At 40.3% G+C, this 19,794-nt stretch overlaps 1 protein-coding gene and 1 long non-coding RNA gene across 4 annotated transcripts; one reads left to right on the forward strand and one right to left on the reverse strand.

Annotated features, from left to right (window-relative positions):
• Positions 1 to 9,514: 9,514 nt before the first annotated feature.
• LOC122996212 lies at positions 9,515 to 10,324 on the reverse strand. The gene is made up of 2 exons (XR_006406960.1): positions 10,254 to 10,324; positions 9,515 to 9,612 (listed from the first exon to the last, which is right to left on the reverse strand). It is a non-coding gene; the product is annotated as an uncharacterized LOC122996212 (long non-coding RNA).
• Positions 10,325 to 11,647: 1,323 nt separating this feature from the next.
• On the forward strand, positions 11,648 to 19,355 carry LOC122995966 (myb/SANT-like DNA-binding domain-containing protein 2). 3 transcript variants are annotated; one of them, XM_044371437.1, is made up of 5 exons: positions 11,648 to 11,742; positions 13,412 to 13,895; positions 15,728 to 15,983; positions 16,073 to 16,136; positions 16,920 to 19,355. In XM_044371437.1, exons 2-5 carry the CDS (start codon positions 13,464 to 13,466, stop codon positions 17,818 to 17,820), a joined length of 1,653 nt encoding a protein of 550 aa, XP_044227372.1. In that variant the 5' UTR covers positions 11,648 to 11,742; positions 13,412 to 13,463; the 3' UTR covers positions 17,821 to 19,355. The 3 variants fall into 3 exon arrangements, with proteins under 3 accessions (XP_044227372.1, XP_044227373.1, XP_044227370.1); XM_044371438.1 differs by having other exon boundaries at positions 11,654 to 11,742; positions 13,451 to 13,895; XM_044371435.1 differs by lacking the exon at positions 11,648 to 11,742 and having other exon boundaries at positions 12,378 to 13,895.
• The last annotated feature ends 439 nt before the right edge of the window (positions 19,356 to 19,794 follow it).

The following is a 19,794-nucleotide window of genomic DNA, read 5'->3' on the forward strand; positions in this document are numbered from 1 at the left end:
TACAACTTTTTATTTCAGTTGCAGAGGACAAAGTGGAGAAGTGACAGATGATGATGTTTCTTCAGTTTATCAGCTCTATGTGGCAACAAGATTTTTATTTGGTCAAAAGGTTCAAACTATTACATGTTTGTCATGCACACAGCTTTGAGCAAGATATTGTTTCACATGAGTTCACCGCATGCTTTTTCATTTTATACATCTAAATAAATGTGTGGGAAGTTCTGTTTTATATGTTTGCAAGATAATTCATAATTAAAACTTGAAAATTAAATCTTAACTCACACCAGCATGAATCCCTTATTATTTTAAACTCAAATTTCCAAAACTATAGAGCTGGAAGTTCTAGATTATAATTTACAATTTACAATTTAATTTAGCAGATGCTTTTATCCAAAGCGATGTACATCTGAGAGCTGATACAACACAATCAAGCTTCTAGTCAGGAGAGGACAACACGAGTAAGTGCCATAAAGCTAAGTTTGAGTCCAATAGTTTGACTCCGATAGGACTCCAATTTAGGAGTATTACAGATCTGTAATACTGAAGAACCCATAATGAATGAACCCATAAATTCTCCTTTGCCTTAAGCAAACTATCACAGCTGCGTAGTTCCAAGCATAAGTTTTAGTATCTCAGCTCGTTAGATGTATTGACATGATCAATTTTTTTTAAATAGAGCCACTGAAACACAGCTCACCATCTGCCTGGACTCCTCTGGCTGCTGACATTTGGATCAAGACCTTTAACCCTGCAAGGGAAATGTCATGACACCAAAAGTCACCCTGATACAAGAGACCCTTAAAAAAACTCTTGATGGGTAGAAACATTAAATCTGGCAGGAAAATGTTGGATCCAAAGAAAAATAACCATCTTCAAAACATCTGATGACCACAAACATGATTTGACATATGAGTGTTTGGACAATCTTTCTGTTGGTTTCTGTTTGGGACTGTAATAAGTTAGAGTGGTGGTGTGATTTTTGTATGCCAGCTGCACACTTCATATGTGCTCCTATCAGGTGAGGAGTGCTGACAGTGAATTACTATGCAGGGAGGGGAGGAACAGGGGTTTGATAGATGAAGGTCAAAAATTACACATTTCATTTTAGTCACATTGAGGAAGGATTTAGTGTGAATATGCAGGATATCATCAGAACTTTTCTTTTACCTAATGCAGTGTCTAAAAAAAAGTCTTTAGGGGGACCTATGGGAAGGATGAATTATGAAAGTACATCACATAACATCAACTCATCTGTGTAATTATACATTTAGCAAAGACATCAGCATCTGTCAAGGCCATATCAATTACTCAGTGATTGGACCTCTGTACTTAAGCATAGAACCAGTGGGTGGTGCAGATTAGTCTCTGATCTGTAGGGGCATGCTAATATATTGATTTTTTGGCATTTATATAATCAGAGGATTTTCTTGTCCTTCCGCTGTACTCTTCCTCTGTTCTAGCTTTAATGAAAAGCTTACCTCAGTTAAAATTATTTTATATGAAACCAGGCCAAAGGAAGAGAAGAAGTTCACACCGACCACCAACTATAACGTATGATGATGACCACTATTGTCTTTGCAATTAACTAGTTTTAAGATATATCAAAATTAAAATATTTTTATATCAACGATTTAACTGCTGGATGCAAGATGTCTCCTGCATGCTGCACTGAAAAGTCAACCCAGTCTCATGGCAGTTCATGAAATAGTCAAAGAAGTTAGTCTATAGATTCGTGTTCATGGACACGTGACACTCAGCAAGACTTTCAAACTAATGTATGTCAATTGGAAGTATGTCTCGTGCCTGCACCGCTTTTTTTTCTGTTAGTCAAGACTTGGGAGCACAGAAGCTGTGTTGTTTTTTTCTCATATGTTATTCATTTTGAACTATAACCACTACATTATTCAGCACTTAATCACAAGATTTTATCCTTGTTTCTTTATTTGAATCTTATCAGTAACTTGCAGTCAATGGTCCGCATCGGTCCGTTGGGCAGATCAGATAATCCGCCGCCTGGAAGTAGCCTATTTTCCTCACTGTGTTAAAGATAGGGATTGTCAATTCAAATGCTTTTGTGTTTAAGTTAACTGACTAACACAATTTTAAAATTGCATGTGTCATTAATACTAAAATGATTTTGCTAGGTGCAGCAGGGAGATTTTGAGGTTTGAATTGTATTTGGATAGCTTTACAATGAATGCTATTGACTGTTGCAGAGTGAATTTTAAATACTGACACAAAACATATGCTGTCTGCCACAAAACATCAGAATTTGGGCAATTTAAATAAACAATGTGTGATATCAGCATAAAGCAAAGACAACTGATCAAATGTTATTACCCAAAGTTTTTGTCAAAACACCAAGACAAAGTTGCAGTCACCTTAAAAATCTGTATTTTTAACAGTAATACATGAACCACTGATGCAGTGGTCCATTGACAAACTTACAGTAGGCCCCAATTATCATATCTTCCAGAGTGGACAGTGAGACGTGGCCACACTGGTTAGGTCAGCTGCAGAGGCTAATGGTGTATTGAGCTGTGGACAGGCCGTGGGTCAAGAGGCCTAGGTGGTTCAGCTGCTCCACACCTGGGATCCAGGGGAGATAAGGTGGGGGTGGGCATGGGTGGGTGGTGGATCTCCACACTCCTCTCCAACATGAAGAGGTACATTCATCCCTCAATCTCTCCAACCTTCAACACCTCATGAATTAACCCCCCGCCCACCCCCACCCCACCCCAAAAACAAGGGGGGCTGGGATCAAGAGACAGCGCTGACCATTAGCAGTGCTTCATTCATTTATGTCAACTGTTTTCCTTTGTCTTTTCACTGATGCCTGACATTTGGGGAATTGCAAAACAACACAGTCTATGCCGTTGTTGGCTACAACACCTAATGGGGGTGTCTTATTTGAGAGAGTGCATAACCAAAGCTAGGGTACATCCGTTTGCCATGATAACTTAGTATAAAATATCACAATGTGCTGTCTTGCAGTAAAAATCAGACAACTAAAACAAAAGCACCACATTTAGATTGTGATTTATTTCCTTTGTGGTGACATTGTAAACTATATCATCACTGACCAATTATTTGCTTCTTGATTTAACATTCATGAGATGTTAATGAGCTGAGAAATGTCCCTAATTCAAAAAGCTGTCTGTGATATTTAGATTTAATTGGGTAATGGTACCCAGCTGCTGGCCATTTTGGGTGGCGTACAAACTTTCAGCTGCACTGGTTAGAACACCATTTCCTTTTCTTTTTCCATCATGTAAAATTGCTTCACAAACAATGCGACATCTGCAGAAGGCTGATTTTGAAGTAGTGAAGTAGAGATTATGTTTGGTGCTTTTTGATTAACACAAACTCAAGAAGCATAAATCATGTGATAAGTCACAAACAAGGAGCACTAACCATTCATTTAAACCCAATTCAAGTAAGACCCACCAAAAAAAGTCTGAATGGATCAGCCTTAAAGCACCCAGAAGACAAAGAGCAGCTTTTCACTCAATATGCTGCGTTGTCACTCCTCATTCTTCTTTAGAGGTGCTTGAACTTGGATTCCCTCACTCCCCCCCCCCCCACACTTCATTCAGAGGCATAGAAGCGTGACATGACTTTGGCCCTGACCCTGGGTCCTACCTGGATGTTTTGTTTGGAGCGGGTGGAGATCAGATGTTTTTGGTCATTACACCGTCTCTCATTAGGTCGATCGTCTCGTCCAAATAAACCTAATGAGACAGTGTTTAATGTCGATAGTCCTTCCCTGCCCCTGATGTAAGGAGGGTGTGTGTGTTAGGGCGCGTCGAGCCAAATTACCCCGACGTCTCGTTCAGTGATGGCACCTGGGCCCCCTTGTCGCTCGGGGGAGGTTAGCTCAGGGTAGGGGAATCCACTGGGGGTAGGAGGGGGGCTTGAGGCTGGGCCCAGCTGGAGGAAGTTAAAGAGCTAAATGCTGATTGGGGTGGTTTGGATGAGAGAGGCGTTTGAGTTTCAGCATCAGGAGAGTCCACAGGGGACTCACGGGGGTTCTTTTGTTTGAGGACATGTGGGAGATTCCAACATCACTGTCCTGTGGAAAATGCCAGAGTCTAGGTGAGCGTGTTCGTTTGGCGCTCTGATTGTCAAGGAATAGAAAACAGGAAACCCAGAGCCAGACTTCTAAGATGTCAAGTAATGTGCAAGTAAACAGACAACAAATACAAATGCTTACTTTTACAAGGTGAAAGTATTGATGATAGAAATTAGAGCTGAAACAATTATCCAATTAATTTTTAGATTAGCAAATCAGTGAAAAATGGTTTTTAAAAAAAGCATTTCTGGGGGCATTTTGTGCCTTTATCAGACTCGACAGGAATTGGGTGTAAAGGGCGAGTTCGTGAATGGCATGCACTAAAGGTCCCTGGTCAGACTCAAGCCGGGGATGTTGTGGTTGTTGTGGTCAGTGGGTAAACCCCTAGGCCACCAAGGCACACCAAGAAAGTAATCACTGGTTCCAAGTTCTCAAAATTGTAAATGTGCTGGTATTCATAGTCTTCTATGATAAAGTTACAGGTTACAGCAAAAAAGCAAAGTTCACAAGAACAAGTGCTCAACTACTTCAACTGCTTTCTTTCTTTTGGATAGACTTCTGTCCTTTGTGAAATCTTGGGGTGATTTCCCCTTCTGCTGAAAAGACAGTGAGATGCGACATGATTTCCACCATGACTGCTCTTTTTCAGCCTGGTGTGCTCAAGATAGCATGTCTACTGCAATCAGTATCAGGGAAGCAGCCCACATAATGGTCATTTCACACCTATCTGGTAATGATCCAATCAGAGTGCTGAGTTGAAGGGAATGAGATGACAACGAAATTGATGGAGGATGTGAAAAGCCTTCTCTTAAACAGATGGCTCATTCTCAAAGAGATTGTGAAAAACAGTGGGGTAAAAAGTCAATATGAATTTGCAATTATGTTATTTTTCTGCTTTTAGCACCTTTTTTGTTGTTGGATCAACTTTTATGTAATTACACAGGAGCAGGATGGGCTGCAAGGCCAAGAAAGCTTATAGATGTTGGGATAAGTTGAGTTGAATGAATTATCAATTAATCAGTTAATCAATAAATCAAACTGCATTGTCCACTTAATTAACAATTCAAGTCATTTCTAATACTAATGTCTATAGCATGTTGTATATAAGGAACAGGATCCATTATGGAATCAATGTGCCTGACAACAGTTTAAAAGCAGCACATACACACAAAATTTTAGTGCTTTAGACATCCATGTAGCGTATTTCAATCTGCTTTAATTTAGGGCAGCTTGGAATAAATATTTATAGAGAGAAATACATTGAAATGCAAGAAGGCAGAGAAGAAAGTGTAGGTGATTAGCCATTCCTAACTCCTGAATATGTAGAACATTAATAGGGTCATGTTGGGCAGCTTTAATCCAGGTATCATTCCACATTAAGACTTTTGACTATGTATGAGAATTCGCTGCTCTATCAAATGTTCCTGTGCCTGTCCATAAAATATACAAAAAATAGACCTGCAGGTGCAGAATGATGGGTGAAAACAGTATTAAATTTAAGTTGACAGGTCGCACTTTAACTTCATAATCATCGTGTCACTTCACACATGTAAAGTAATGAGTTTGGAGCCGTAAGTGGGACTGCACTCAGATACGCTTAAGTGAAAACACTTGAGGGCATTGCTTGGCACTGTCATTAATACTGAGGCTCATGGGTAACAGATGTGGCCTGATCAAAGATGAGCATGAAGACAAAAATAAATCCATCACCCAACTGAAGGGGGAAAATTTATCTTGCAACTGTCAGCAACACAAAGGTTGATTTTAGACCTCTTTTCACATGAGTTAGATTCCAAAATTTCAAAAAAAATGCAAGCTGATAGCTAATTTTGCTCTCTCCAGCAGTTATAAAGACTTCGGGGAATCACAAAAAGACATTTATTGCACAAAACGACTAACATCGAGGCAAGCTGCTGAGCCTCCTACATCTTTCCAAATAAACATGATTTTTACATGAATTGCTCCAAAAGTTTGTTTCTGAGTCTGAACGAAAGTAAACACATAAACTAGCTGTCTGTAGCAGCTCTATGGCTAACTGCATAGGGATCTATATCCAAGGTAATTTGGTCCAGCCGGCCTCGTTCTTTTCTTCCATTTGATTTTGTGGAGGTGAAACAGTCTCCAGGATGACAATGTTGATAGACGCTGTAAATCCATGTGTAGTAGTTACACAGCTGAGATTACTCTCATCCATGGACAATTTTAGATTTTCTGGGTCTGGCAGCAACAGGGCCAACTGCAGAAAAAGTTTTCCTCTTCACTCTTCAGAAGGGCAGTGACTGCAGGAACACCAGCAGTTTCTCTGAGGTAACAGTTACTGTACGTTGACTTTCCTTGCCCCAGTATTTGTTCTTTTGTGGAATGAATGTCTTTTTGTGAATCACTGGAATCTCTATAACGGAACTGGAGAGAGCAAAATTAGCATGACACATAGACCCACAATGGCCACATTTATGGGAAATACATCAGGTTCAAATAAACCAGACCACAGTCATCCTCTCTCGGGTCAGTGACAATGAAGTGATGTGGAAAACTGCAATTTCAAATGTGTGGGCTCAGACAATCAAAACAACCTCCTCTATGAAATTAAGCAACACAAAGAGAAACAGCATTCAAACAAACAGAACTTTGTGGCATTCACAGTGATACCTTCCCTCTATCTCTGTCAAAACCAATCTTTTGGCAATCTGTTAAGTTTGAAAAGGCAAATCATCCCTTTGATGATAAGCCCAGGATTATGATCACATCCATTCTGTAATTACAAAAAAGCTATTCTCAAACTTCAAATTCATAAAGCGTTCAAAGGGATGATGGCATTGAAAGGTGAAGCCAGTGTCCTGAACATGTGCCCATTTCATTAATTTTAAATTATGTCTGTATGTCCCAAGAATATAATGGCTGTCTCTTGATGGCACATAGATTAACACAGATCCTCACTATTTTGTTCAGACGTGCTTTCAGGAATATTAAAACACAAATGAGACCACAGAAGACGTGACCTTGTTGCTTTTGACTGTGCCAGTTAAAAATCCAGGTGAGGAATACTTTATTTTAACATCCTCAGCATTTCTTGTTGAGATCCCAGCGAGTACAAGTATGAAGTCATTGTAGTCCAATACACAATCTTAAACAGGCAATTGTGCACTGAGAATGCATTAAAGCTTATTTTAAAAAGGAAAATTATTTTCATGACTTTGGTCTCAAAAATAACTTGACAAGACAGATACAGTAATACATATACAGTAAGTGGTGATTGAAAAAGTTATAAGCAGTCCACACTTTTACTCATCCACATTGCTTATTTGGAAGTTAATAAGACAAATATTAAAGTTATTATCTAAACTTGATTTGCAGAGCCACTTGCTGATTAGTGGTGCACAAAGTTTTCTAATATAATAAACACTTATTTTGGCAGCATGCACTTTTAGCTCTATAGCATACATGTCATTTCACTGATATAACTACAAACTGCACTTGTCTTACCAAAAGAATCTATGTAAAGCATTTAGAGAGGACATCATTGTTGCATATAACCAAATATACATACCACAAAATAATACATTCATCTTTTTCTTTTTACATATTTTCTTGTTCTGAAGAGTCAGTGGGTTTTAAAAAATAAGGCTGGCGATATTCTGGCAGTATTCCACGACTTTCTTATTGTCAAAAAACACCCGTGAAAAAACCAACAACGTGTTCAGTCCGTCTCTTAATACTTTCTGACTTGATGCTACTCTGTCTGTGGCTTTCAACCCCAAGCCGATTAATTCTTATGAAAGATGTTAGAAAACGTGTCAAAAATATATACAGTACTTTCGTTTTACAGCCATACTAGCGGCTTGTAAGGCTTTATTTAAGCAGAGCCGTGCTTTGAGCAAAATGCTCACATTGGCATGTTAACCTGCTCACAAGGACAATGCTAACCTGCCGATGTATGAAAGGGTATGTTTTCCATGTTCAGCATCTTAGCTTAGCAGGTTAGTATGCTAACATTTGCTAATTAGCAATAAACACAATGTACAGCAGAGACTAATTGGAATGTTAGTTTTATGAAAAAATACCTGCAAAAGTAAAGTGTTGAACAAATTGAAAATTTGACCAGATGATGGCACTAGGGCAAAAGGACAAGGATCACCAAAGTTCTCACAATTCATCCGTAGGGGGGACATGAATGTCTGAACCAAATTTCATGGCAATCCATCCAATAATTTTTAAGATATTTCATTCTGAGCCAAAAATGTCAATCTCATGGTGGCACTAGAGTAAAAGTCAGCAGATCACTAAAGTCATTGGGCTTCATCAACTGGGAACCATGAGTGTCTGTACCAAACTGTGAGCCAATACATGTGGTAAATGTTAAGATATTTGATTGAATAAGTGAATTCTTGAACCAGCTGGTGGCACTATAGGAAAAGTAACAACCAAAGTTAGAGGGCTTCATCCTCTGGGCACCATGAATATCTTGGCAATCCACCCAATAGCTATCAAGGCACTTCACTACAAACCACAAATGTCAACCTCATAGTGGCACTGGAATAAAAGTTAAGAGATTACAAAAGTCAGTCAGATACATCCTCTGGGGCCCATGAATGTCTGCGCAAAAAAAAGAAATTATGACAATCCAATAGGTTTTGAGATATTTCAGTCTGGACCAAAGTGGTGGACAGATCAACATTTCCATCCACTCAAACGCTAGACCATTGCTTAAAACAGCTGGGTATTGTAGCTAACATCACTTAAATAGTTCTAATTGGTGTGTTTTTCGAGACTGTTTTCGGTCGAGGATTAATCCACATTTGGTGATCTAGTGAGTATTTCAGGTAGCAGGACGGTATATGTGAAATTGAATCAAAATAAACTACAGTGTGTTTGTTCATGGTAATGAGGGAACATGTCAGCCAGTCCAACAGTGACGCTCACTGATGTGTTTTCAATGGTTTTTGAACAATGGAGCTCTATGACACAGAGGAATAAGATATATCAGGCTTTGGACACATAATACTTGTTTGTAGATCAATTAATCTGTGGTTTTGGTCATTTGATAGTGGAAATGGAATACTGACAGATTTCAATCCCAGTATGAGCCACACTTCCAGAAAGTATATATAGTCCAAATACAAATCCAATCAGAAATGGTACAAGCTATTTCAGGCACATTTCATCTCTTCCTGACAACTCATTGACAGCTGCAGTTTTGACATGTAAAGGTTAGACTGTCCAATGTTTCCTGTCTTTGACCTTTATTGGACAGCTAGTGTGTAGACTTGATCCAAAAAGGATTTTACTGTCCCTTTGGCCAGGTCAGGACCCCACTGACCACACACACACACACAGCCAAACACTGGACAGATGGCAGAGCAAGCTGGAATGACTTGTAGTCCCTGAAGGCAGCCAATCAAACACATGTCACAGAAAAGATGAAGTAAACAATGACACAATCCATCAATTGGGCCATCAAATGACCAATTATTTACTGAAAATCCAATAAAAAGGTGTCGTTGACCGCCTTTTGATGATACTGTCCTGTTGGACTTTGGCCCCTTGGTGGAGTAATGGAGAACAACAGTGAGTTTCAGTGGCGGATAGCTATGCTAAGACTTTCTGGATTCATGTTTAACAAATTCAAAACTGCCGCCAAGTATTGTTAATACATGAGAGCAACCCTATATTATGATATGAGTTAGATACAGTATGTACAGGACAGTAGTTGAACAAGGGCTGCTTTTTAGGCTCACTATTGCTGTTTAGGGATACACACACACACACACACACACACACACACACACACACACACACACTGCATAGAGTGTTATAGATCCTACACTCATGACTTTTTTGTCAACTGTTATTTTTCAAAACAAATAAGACAAAGACAAAATTTTCCCATGTTGACAATACAGTATATCAATGCATGAATCTAAAAAATCATTCAGCAGTCCATTACATAATAGCATGTATGACACATTAAGACATGACCATAACACAAAGCACATTACTATTAGCAGCAGGTAATTATTGTTACAATTAAGCACAATATACAGTACATGTTGCAGCAGGACATATAGTAGTATATAAAATGTATATCCCATTTCAAAGCTATTATAATTCTATTCTGTTAATAGATCTTACATTTTATATTTAATTTTAATATTATTTTGTTTATTACATTGTCTATTATTACCTTACTTTTGCTTTATTCTTCTATGTTACATTTGTGAGAGCAAACGCCAAGACTCATTCTTTGTATGCTTGCATACTGGCTAATAAAACGAATTTGGATTCTTCTGATTCTGATTCTGATTCTGATTCTGATTCTGATTCTGATTCTGATTCTGATTCTGATTCTGAAAAGGGTAGAAAATATTGTTTGGCACTAGGTAACTTTAAAGGGGATGATGAAGAAGCAGGTCGGTAGGCAGGAGTACATGCAAAAAGGGTGGCATTTATTGACAACACTATTAATGAATTAATATATAATTGAAGGAAGAAAAAAACAACAGCTAAAACCTCACAGCTACCACAGACTCTCGTATCAGTTTACACCAGTGACCTTCTAAGCCTCACCTAACTGGAACCTACCATCTGCTCAGGTAAGTACAGGGTGAGGTAAGCAGATATAGGGTATCATACAAAATAATTAACAAAGCATTCATTTGAGTTTGCTTTGTTACTGCTGAGATCAAACCAGCTTGTGTTCTGTTATGGATATAAGGTACATAAGGTGTCAAGTCTTTTAACTATAGGAGGAAACAAGAGTTCTACTAATGTTTGAGTTTTATACTTGTACAGTATGAACTTTGTCACACATTAGCAGTCAGCTTGTTTACTGTGATTAAAGCATTGGATAAACATTGCCCTCTCTGCATGTGTCTATGATCATGTTATTAGTATACATATAAACTCTCTGACTGTCAATTTCTGTCAGTCTACTGAAAGTTGACTGAAATCCAGCACACGAGTTGCAAAGATGTGTGTGTGTGTGTGTGTGTGTGTGTGTGTGTGTGTGTTGACCACAGAACATCCACAACAGTCACTCACTGCATTACTGTCAAGTCCTTGGTTGAGTGTTGTATTGATTAATGCAGATACGTTAATGTGATACAAGGCATAAATTGACAAATTCTGCATGGCAGTGGAGTCATCAGCACTTCATTGCATGCTTTCATTTGTTTCTTGTGTAAGCTGCTTAATGGCTTCATCAATAATAAAGAGAAACTAGACATCAGACATGTATTTGGAAGACGTCATTTTGAGCTGTATGTTTTTATGTTTCAAGGATTCACTACTATGCCTTTCCCTTTTGATGTTTTTTGTGTGTAAAAAATAAAATGTATTCTTATTTTATGGATATTAAAATAATGTATAGAGAAAGACTGAAATGCATCTGCTTCTAAGTGAATTACTATGTGTTATTAGATAGTCAGACAGACAGACAGACAGAAATTATATAAAAGCACTGTACTAAACTATGTGATAAAAGTTGCACACCACACTGCAATGGCAACATCCATCCTGACGCTCAGGACCACTGTGTAGCTGCTGATTGCAGTTATTCACCTGGCAGCCCAGGTGTCAATCAGTCCTTGATTACATGGAGAATAGACAAGACACCACTGGCAAGCAGGGGGGCCAAGGGGCCATTGCCACTGCTTCACCCCGAATGGTTTTAGGTGAGCCCCACATATTTCTGCTCCTCAAAACTGGTATTTCAATGTAACAGAATGGAGCGACGGGGGGGACGCATGCAGGCCATGGATGTATTACAGACAGTAAAATTACTTTTTACACTGTTTCAGGCTTTCCACCACATGTCAGCACAGAGATTGGTCCATAATGAAAACTGTAGAGAGCACAAAAGCCTCAATTTGCGTGTCTTTAATTAACAGAGATGCGCACGCACAGAGTCCAAAACCAACTTTCATGGATTTTGCTTCCTTTACTTCTACTTGCATCTATAACATAATCTACTGAAATGTCTGTCAGAATAGGCTGCAGCTATTAATGTGACTCAGGCAGGTCTGAAACGTGTTAGATTAATGTCTGAATCTTACATTAATATCATTCAGGTGTCTGGGATGTTGCATCAGTACTGATGTTCTATTTGTTGACCACAGCTGCTGTGCGGTCGATTATTTTCCTTTGATAAACTTTATTTTAATAAATACCTGCAGCATCACACAGCAGCAGAAACGATAAGTGCGTCCTTAAAATGAAAGAGTGATGTGCGCATTTACGCACGTGGCACAGCAGCGTTAACTTAAAAAGATCGGTCAAGATCTGACGGTATGTTCGGTGTTCTGCTGCACATCTTCACCATTGACTGTATATAAAGAGGTCACACACAGATTCCAGGTCTATAAGGTGGGTTTGTTTGTAATAAAGCAGCTCTTATGGATCGCCCTTGCGGAAAACAGTCCTATTGTGTAAAACAATAAGGGACTGTGCTTAGTCCAGCAGTCCAGTCGGTGTAACAGATTATTGCGTTTAGTTTAGAGGCTGATCCGAAAAACACTGCACAGCGGTTTGTAATATTCACAACTCTGGAAAGTTATCATGCTGCAGCCTTGTTTACTAGTGCGCACATGTGGAGTGTGTCTGTGTCCGCGGACCCCCGAAGAGTAGAATGGAACTGTGTGTGCGTCCGCGGTCTGTGTGCAAGTCCACAGCTGTCAGAGAGAGAGAGAGAGCCCCTGCAAGACACAAGCAAATGTCTTCACAACCAATGAACACGATCCATACGATAAGATTAAGATTATGTGGGATCACTCTGTGTCTGATCCGATCGCAACACTTTCTTATTAGCTTCCAGCTTTCATCCCACCTTTAGAAAAACTCTTAACCCACTGAGAGTGGTGAAATCAAAAATGTTGTCAATGTGGGGGGTTATACAGATGTGACTGAGAAAATCTATAGTTGGCTCCCAATAGATCACGTGCATCATTGTAAAAGTTTTTTTTTTTTTAAAGGAATATGTGTTATTTATTTAACATAGACTACATATTATCCTCGGTCTTCCAACCACCGACCAAGAACTGTCAACCACTTTTAAAGATCCCTTTGTTTTTATGTTCTATAAACAGACTATGGTTCAAACAAACAAGGAAGGACTATGTTATTTTCCATTCCAAAACTGCACCAGGCTCTCCAGAACACTCAGCCCCATACTTGAGGCAGCTGTGCTAACTGCGTGCAATGCACTCTGGGGGGCTCTGACGTGTTCCAGCAGTCCGGACTTCACTGTCTCTGGCGGGAGTTTATATGTTTGTTTATTTAGACCAGCAGCATCCACCTATGAGGCTCTGCTTTAATCCACGCCGCATTTTGCTCGACACCTTCCAGCGTGTTGCCCGACGTCACCTTCCCTCCCCCTCCCCTTAGCAACAGAGGCAACATGGCGGCGTCCAGCAACGCAGAGCATTCTCCGGAGATATCGAGGCCGTTGAAGATACCGAAAACCGAGGTGCCATCCCCTGAGTCGGAGGATTTGAGTGACAGTAATCAATACCACTCTAATCCCTCCACGCCTAACCGCTTTTCGCCTTTGAACGTGGGCTCAGGGACCGCGGGCCGGACGGCGGCCTCCTCCTCCTCCAACAGCTTCACGGCGTGCCGGGGGATGTCGTGGACCCCGTCCGAGACTAACGCCCTGATAGCGGTTTGGGGCAACGAGAGACTGACGGAGGCGAGGATGCAGCAGCTGGAGGTGGCCGGCACCGTGTTCTCCGGTAAGGCCCCCGGTCCCGCCATGTACGAGCGGGTGTCCAGAGCTCTGTCGGAACTGGGCTACGAGAGGACCCCGTCCCAGTGCCGGGAGAGGATGAAGGTAACTACTAAACCAGGCTGTGAGGACATAACAATGGCTGTAACAGTAACATGTTGTTCCTCCATCATCAGGACCTCTCCCTGCAGCTGATGGGGCTGCAAAGTACAGACATGAGGGCCAGGAGAGGGTCACCCAAAGAAGTCTGTAACACGTTAGTAGTCCAGTTGTTGACCTGACTAACAGCTAATCACACTATGCAAAGATCAGTAATTAGCCCACAGTGGCAGACTGTGGACACTGAGAAATGTTGTATTTGCACTAAATATCAGGACTTTTCTCATCTTGCACAAACTGTTTAACACACCACACTTGTCTCATGCAGGTACGCAGTAAACCCACCTACACTCAGTTTACACACCATATAATACGATACATAATACCCTGATATGCAGTATCAATACACATCATAGTAAACAGTGGCTTCAAATGAGGATATAAATATGAGGTAGGGTCTCAGAGGATAAAAATCTCATGATGATCACCAAAATGGGTTTACAGTCTTTTTATGCACATCACTCATCCCAAAGCCCACACATTATTGGATCTACTAGGGTGAAATCAACACTTACTGAAAGCTTTTAGTCTCATTCCTTAATTTATTTTCTCACCTACTTGCACATGTAACAATGTAGCTAGTAGAAATATATGTATCACTGGTCATCAGAGATGACAGTTTTATAGATTGTGTCAAAATTTCATGTTAATGTGACATCTCCATGAATTTGACACCATTGCATTAGATGAGCATCAGAGCCTGAATGATAAATCAGTCAAAGGCTGATATATCTGCTGATATTAGCTCATTGCAGATAACAAGATATTGAAATAGAGAAAGATATTGTTTGAAACAGTGTCGCCTATCTATAGTTTGTCCACCAGAGAGTAGTAATGAATTTATTTTCAACTGTGAAACATCATGCTCAGAATATTTCTTGGTTGCAATCGTTAGAAAAACAACCTTGTCAAAAATGTTAGTTTATGTTATGGGTAGTGTTTTTTAAAAAAAGAAGAAATGGTCTGGTAAATCATTTTTGGATTTTTTTGAAATCTCTAATATCAATATCGACTTCAAAAATCCTGTATGAGTCAGGCTATAATACCCAAGATGTTTTCTTTTCAGCATCAGTATTGAAATGGCGTGTTCTTCAAAATGTAATTCAGAGTTCAAAAAGGTTGCCAGAAATTAGAAATAACACGTAAGTCAAGGTTTTCTGCAGGAGACCAGGTTATTTAATTAAATGTCAAAGAACATACTCTGTACTTACTACAGTCACATTTCTGCAATGCAAAACTCCTACAATAACAGTTTACAGATAGTTTGCTAAGAAGTGCACAGAATGAAGAGCATCTCTTAATCATACAAAGCAGCTGTTTAGGATGCTACAGACTACAGCAGGATGTAAATAATCACAATATTAAAGTCTTGGGATTGGACAGTAGAGTTACATAAGTCCTGGAATTCTAGAGATGCACAAAATTAACTTTTCCACCATGCCTCTCAACAGTCAAATCATAAATTCCATCATCATACCTCCCAGCTGCCATAAAGGTCAGAATCCCACTGGACATGCGTTCTGGAGGTCAGCGTGTTTGGGGTCAAACTTCAGTTTAGTTGAACTTCAGAGAACTGTGTGTTGCTCTCTCCACTGCTCTGCACAATGTCAAACTTGCCCTTTCAGTGTGAGTGTCATGAGTAATTAGATTACATTCCTATGAAAGCATAAAGTAAAGTTCTCTATGTGACCTTCTCTGATGTGAGCCACCATACTGTAAAACTGTCCCAGCAGAGTTGACAGTCAGCACATTGATGATTTATCCTCTGTCACACACAGACGCTGCGGCGCTGCTACAGCCGTGTGAAGGAGCATGGAATCGGCAAAAGGAAGAGCAGCTACACTATAGAACAGCTGGAGAAGGTGTTCGGTCAGGGAGGCTGGGACTCCCAGAGCTGTGCCCCAGTGCTGATCAACAGCAGCGGCCTGTATCAGGAGATGGAGTCTGATGGCAGCACCCTGGAAGACTTCTCCCAGGAGGACTGGTGCAACCAGGTGCTGGACTCTGCTTTCCAGGAGGGAGACATGGAGACTGGTAAGTATGTTAGCAAGCTGTGGACAAATAGGAGTAAAGGGCATAAACAGTGGGTTTGAACTAATACATGTGCTTGTTTTTATCTCTAGAAGAAATCCAGGTGCCTAAAAACAGAGCTCTACAGATTCAAGCAGAGCTGTCAGAACAAACCCAGTAAGTCAACTCGAACAAAGGCTAAACTCACTTTTGTCGTTGTAAACTGAATGTTTGATATAGAGCTTTGATTTGTCAGTTGTGAATTAGCAGGATCATTGCAAATTACTGTTAAAAGGCCAATACTGTCATTTGTTTGACATTACTCTAAGAGGGATGTACTTAGCAAAAACTGTAGTCTTTGCAGTCGTCTTTCCCCAATTAAATCTCAATCTGGAAGAACCTCCACCAGTGGAAACTGATCAGAGCACTATATCCCAAAAGCATCTTAAGGTAAATATTATCTCAGCCTACAAATATACAATGGGCCAAAGATTATCCTGTTCTTAAGATGCTTTTAGTTAATGGTTTGAGTTTGATTATTCTCAAATCTATGTACATTGCTGTCTGCTAGAGTGTCTTTTTTGGTACCATCACTGGGAGTGAGAATTTTTCAAATCTCTAAGGAATCCCCATCTGTCTCCTCTTGGTGCTCTTTTGTTTTATATTTGTGGTTTAGCCCCTATATATAACATCAAAGGCATCACAGGAGACACAAAATAATCATATACTGAGAGAATATATAGTGCGAGCTTATATTTCTGTGCATAAACCAATATGAGTTAATCAACTGTATAGATTAGGGAAGTCCCCGTGAAGTTTTTTTGGTCCAAATCCTGATTCAAATCTTTCCAAAACTGATACAGCTGCTCAGTGCACACTCAAGCTTGTAGAACACTTTCTAACACAGGAAACACATTGTGTTACTTTGTCATTGTCATGTATCTTTATGTTTTTTTGCAGAAAAAGGGACATGATGCAGACTGTGATACGTATCCTCGAGTCGGTGCAGCTGAAATGGGAGCACTTCCAGACGTGGACCGAGTTCTCACGGCTGCACCTCTCCAACAAGCTGGCCATCTTCGGGGTGGGGTACAACACGCGCTGGCGCGAGGATGTGCGTTACCACTACGCCGAAATCAGCTCGCAGGTGCCACTGGGCAAGAGGCTTCGTGAGTACTTTAACCCGGAGAAGCCCGAGGGCCGAATCATCATGACCAAAGTTCAGAAGATGAACTGGAAGAATGTTTACTACAAGTTCCTGGACATAACCATCAGCGAGGCACGCTGCCTGGAGCTGCACATGGAGGTGGACTGGATCCCTGTCTCCCAGTCCAGAGCAGCAGGCTGCAGCACAGGCACATCCCACTACCTCCTTCCTGGGGACATCCCCAAGGCGTATGGACTCTATGCTATTGGCTATGAGGTGGCGTCGTCAGCTCAGACCTCCCCCCAGAGTGATAGTCAAGACCATAGCTTACCTCAGTGCGAGTCAGAGAACGGGGAACAAAGTGATGAAGCAGCAGGGAAGAGTGACAGGACTGGGGCCAAAGTCACTTACTGCTTCCTAGGCATAGCTGAGGATAGGACCATACAGCAGTGTCTCTTCCAGCACTTTCAGGGTTCTAGCAAGCACTACGTCCACAGTGAACCCTCCGCCGTGACACGTTTCCTGCAGGAGAACTGCCGCGGTGGCGTCACATGTGAGGATGGCGATGGAGGCGAAGGCTCGTCTCAACGTTTGGCCATTTACATGAAATTCATTGAGGTGGAGCTGGACTTCCTCTCAGCAGGCTCCCTGGTGGAGTGCCTCGAAACTGCCGTCGGTTACCCCCTGAAATACAACAACAAAGAAACATGCTAACTACTACTCAGTGTTTTTGGACGTGTAATGACTGAAGATATAATAAGCAAGTGTTACAGCCAGCAAAGCAACATGAAAGGTGACCAATTCTGTCTGTTATGAAGCATGGATGTGTGCAAAAACCTTTTCAGCTCTCTTGAACAGATTTATGATTAGATCACTTAAACTAAAAAGAATGAGGATGCACAATATGGCAAATGTCTTGTTTAGAAATATAATATGGGAACAGTATTACAGAGCTGCAACATCCAAGAAGTATATACTTATTATTTTAGTCTAATGTGCACTACAAAGGTTCTGCTGCTTGTTTAGTGTAGATAAATATTGCCTCATCAGGGAGTGTGGGGGTTGGCAAGGTGACTACTGCAGTATGCATTTGTCTACCTCAGTAGGATGTAGCAAACAAGGCAGCAAGGGGACCATAGCGTGTATTTATTCAAAAACTGCCTTTACTTTGACTGTTGGGGTCTGGACCTGAATTCACAAAGCATTGAAACGGCTGATTTATGCCTTATGTTTTGCACGTGTCACTGGGCTGCAGCTAGGGATGCATCAGTGCAATTAGGGACCTCGCCAGTGCTATGCTAATGGTACTTACTAATGTGGACACCTGTTTATACGGCAGTCTGAACACTCAGTTATGTGTTAAGCTCTTGTGCTGACACCATTGGATGGATAATGATAGCTCTGATGCACATTCAAATGCTTGACAAGGTTGGCGATAGTCAGAGTTTTTCCTCCTGCACAAGTTAAACCTGTTGTTCACTAACTGAACTTAATGTAGTATTTGCTAGATACTCTGAAATACTGCCACACCAGTAAGGACATTCTTTATCTTCTTGATTGTTTTTTGTGCCATGGTATCAGCCAAAATGAAAATGTTCTGATATTACACTGTAGTGTAAATATACAATAAGCCAATGTGTATTGGTGGCCAGTAGTTTGGAGCATCTCTAGCTGCAGCTGTGGAGTTGTGGTAGATGGATAAGTTACCAGCACCTCCTACAAACTGGTATTTGAAACAGACCAGTCTTGCAGATAACATGCGATCACACCAGTGGTTGTGATAATCTGCTTGCTAACAGGTATAAACCAGACCTAAGAGCACTGATCTGGGAATTCTAGTCAGGTTACGACTATAAGCTGCAAATGTTAACTCATCCATAGACCAGTAATCAAACTGAATCCTTTATGAACAAGATTCCTGAGGTTATGTGCAATGTGCCAGGAAAGGACCGTGTAGAGAAGAATCAAACAATGGATAAATCCATATTGAATCTATATATATTGAATCTACCTTATATATCTATAATATATATATTTAAGAATATCAATGTTCTTGAGCATTCCGGCTTTTGCAAACTTGCAATGTTCATTTGTTTGGGTATACAGTATATGAAAAATAAATATGATATTTTATATTTTATTGGTTGACACCACGTCTTGTATGTGATTGTTTTGAGGTCACCGTCTTGTATGTTTACATGTCTGAAAACCAATAAATGGGGCACTCACTGTCATTTGCCACACAGTGATAATGAGTCTGTGTATTGCTTTGAGCAGTAGGTTGTCTCAGATACTGTAGGTTGATACTACCAGTAAGTATTTCAATTTGATATCGCAATTGGGCTTGGGCATGGCACATTGACTCTAGAGGGCCCCTTAATTGCTTTTAGCATTTTTGAGGTGCTAGGGGTGCTCAAAAACTAACAAAAGTTTCCACAAGCATCAGAAGCGGTGAAATTTGATATCTGACTAGGAGACCAAAGAATACTTATATATCAAAAAGAAAACATTTAGTTTGAAAAGGTTTGGGAGCATTTATCACTTCTGTGAAGTGCATGAACTTGATAGATAAAGAGGAAGAGGACTGAATGCTCCTTTTTTTTTATGATCCTTTATTTTTTTGAATGATATTGCTCCTTGATGTGAACCTTGAAGAATGCTTTGAGTAGCTCAATAATTGAGTGCAAT

The sequence above is a fragment of the Thunnus albacares genome, chromosome 13 (genome assembly GCF_914725855.1).
Source record: "Thunnus albacares chromosome 13, fThuAlb1.1, whole genome shotgun sequence".
NCBI lineage: Eukaryota > Metazoa > Chordata > Actinopteri > Scombriformes > Scombridae > Thunnus > Thunnus albacares.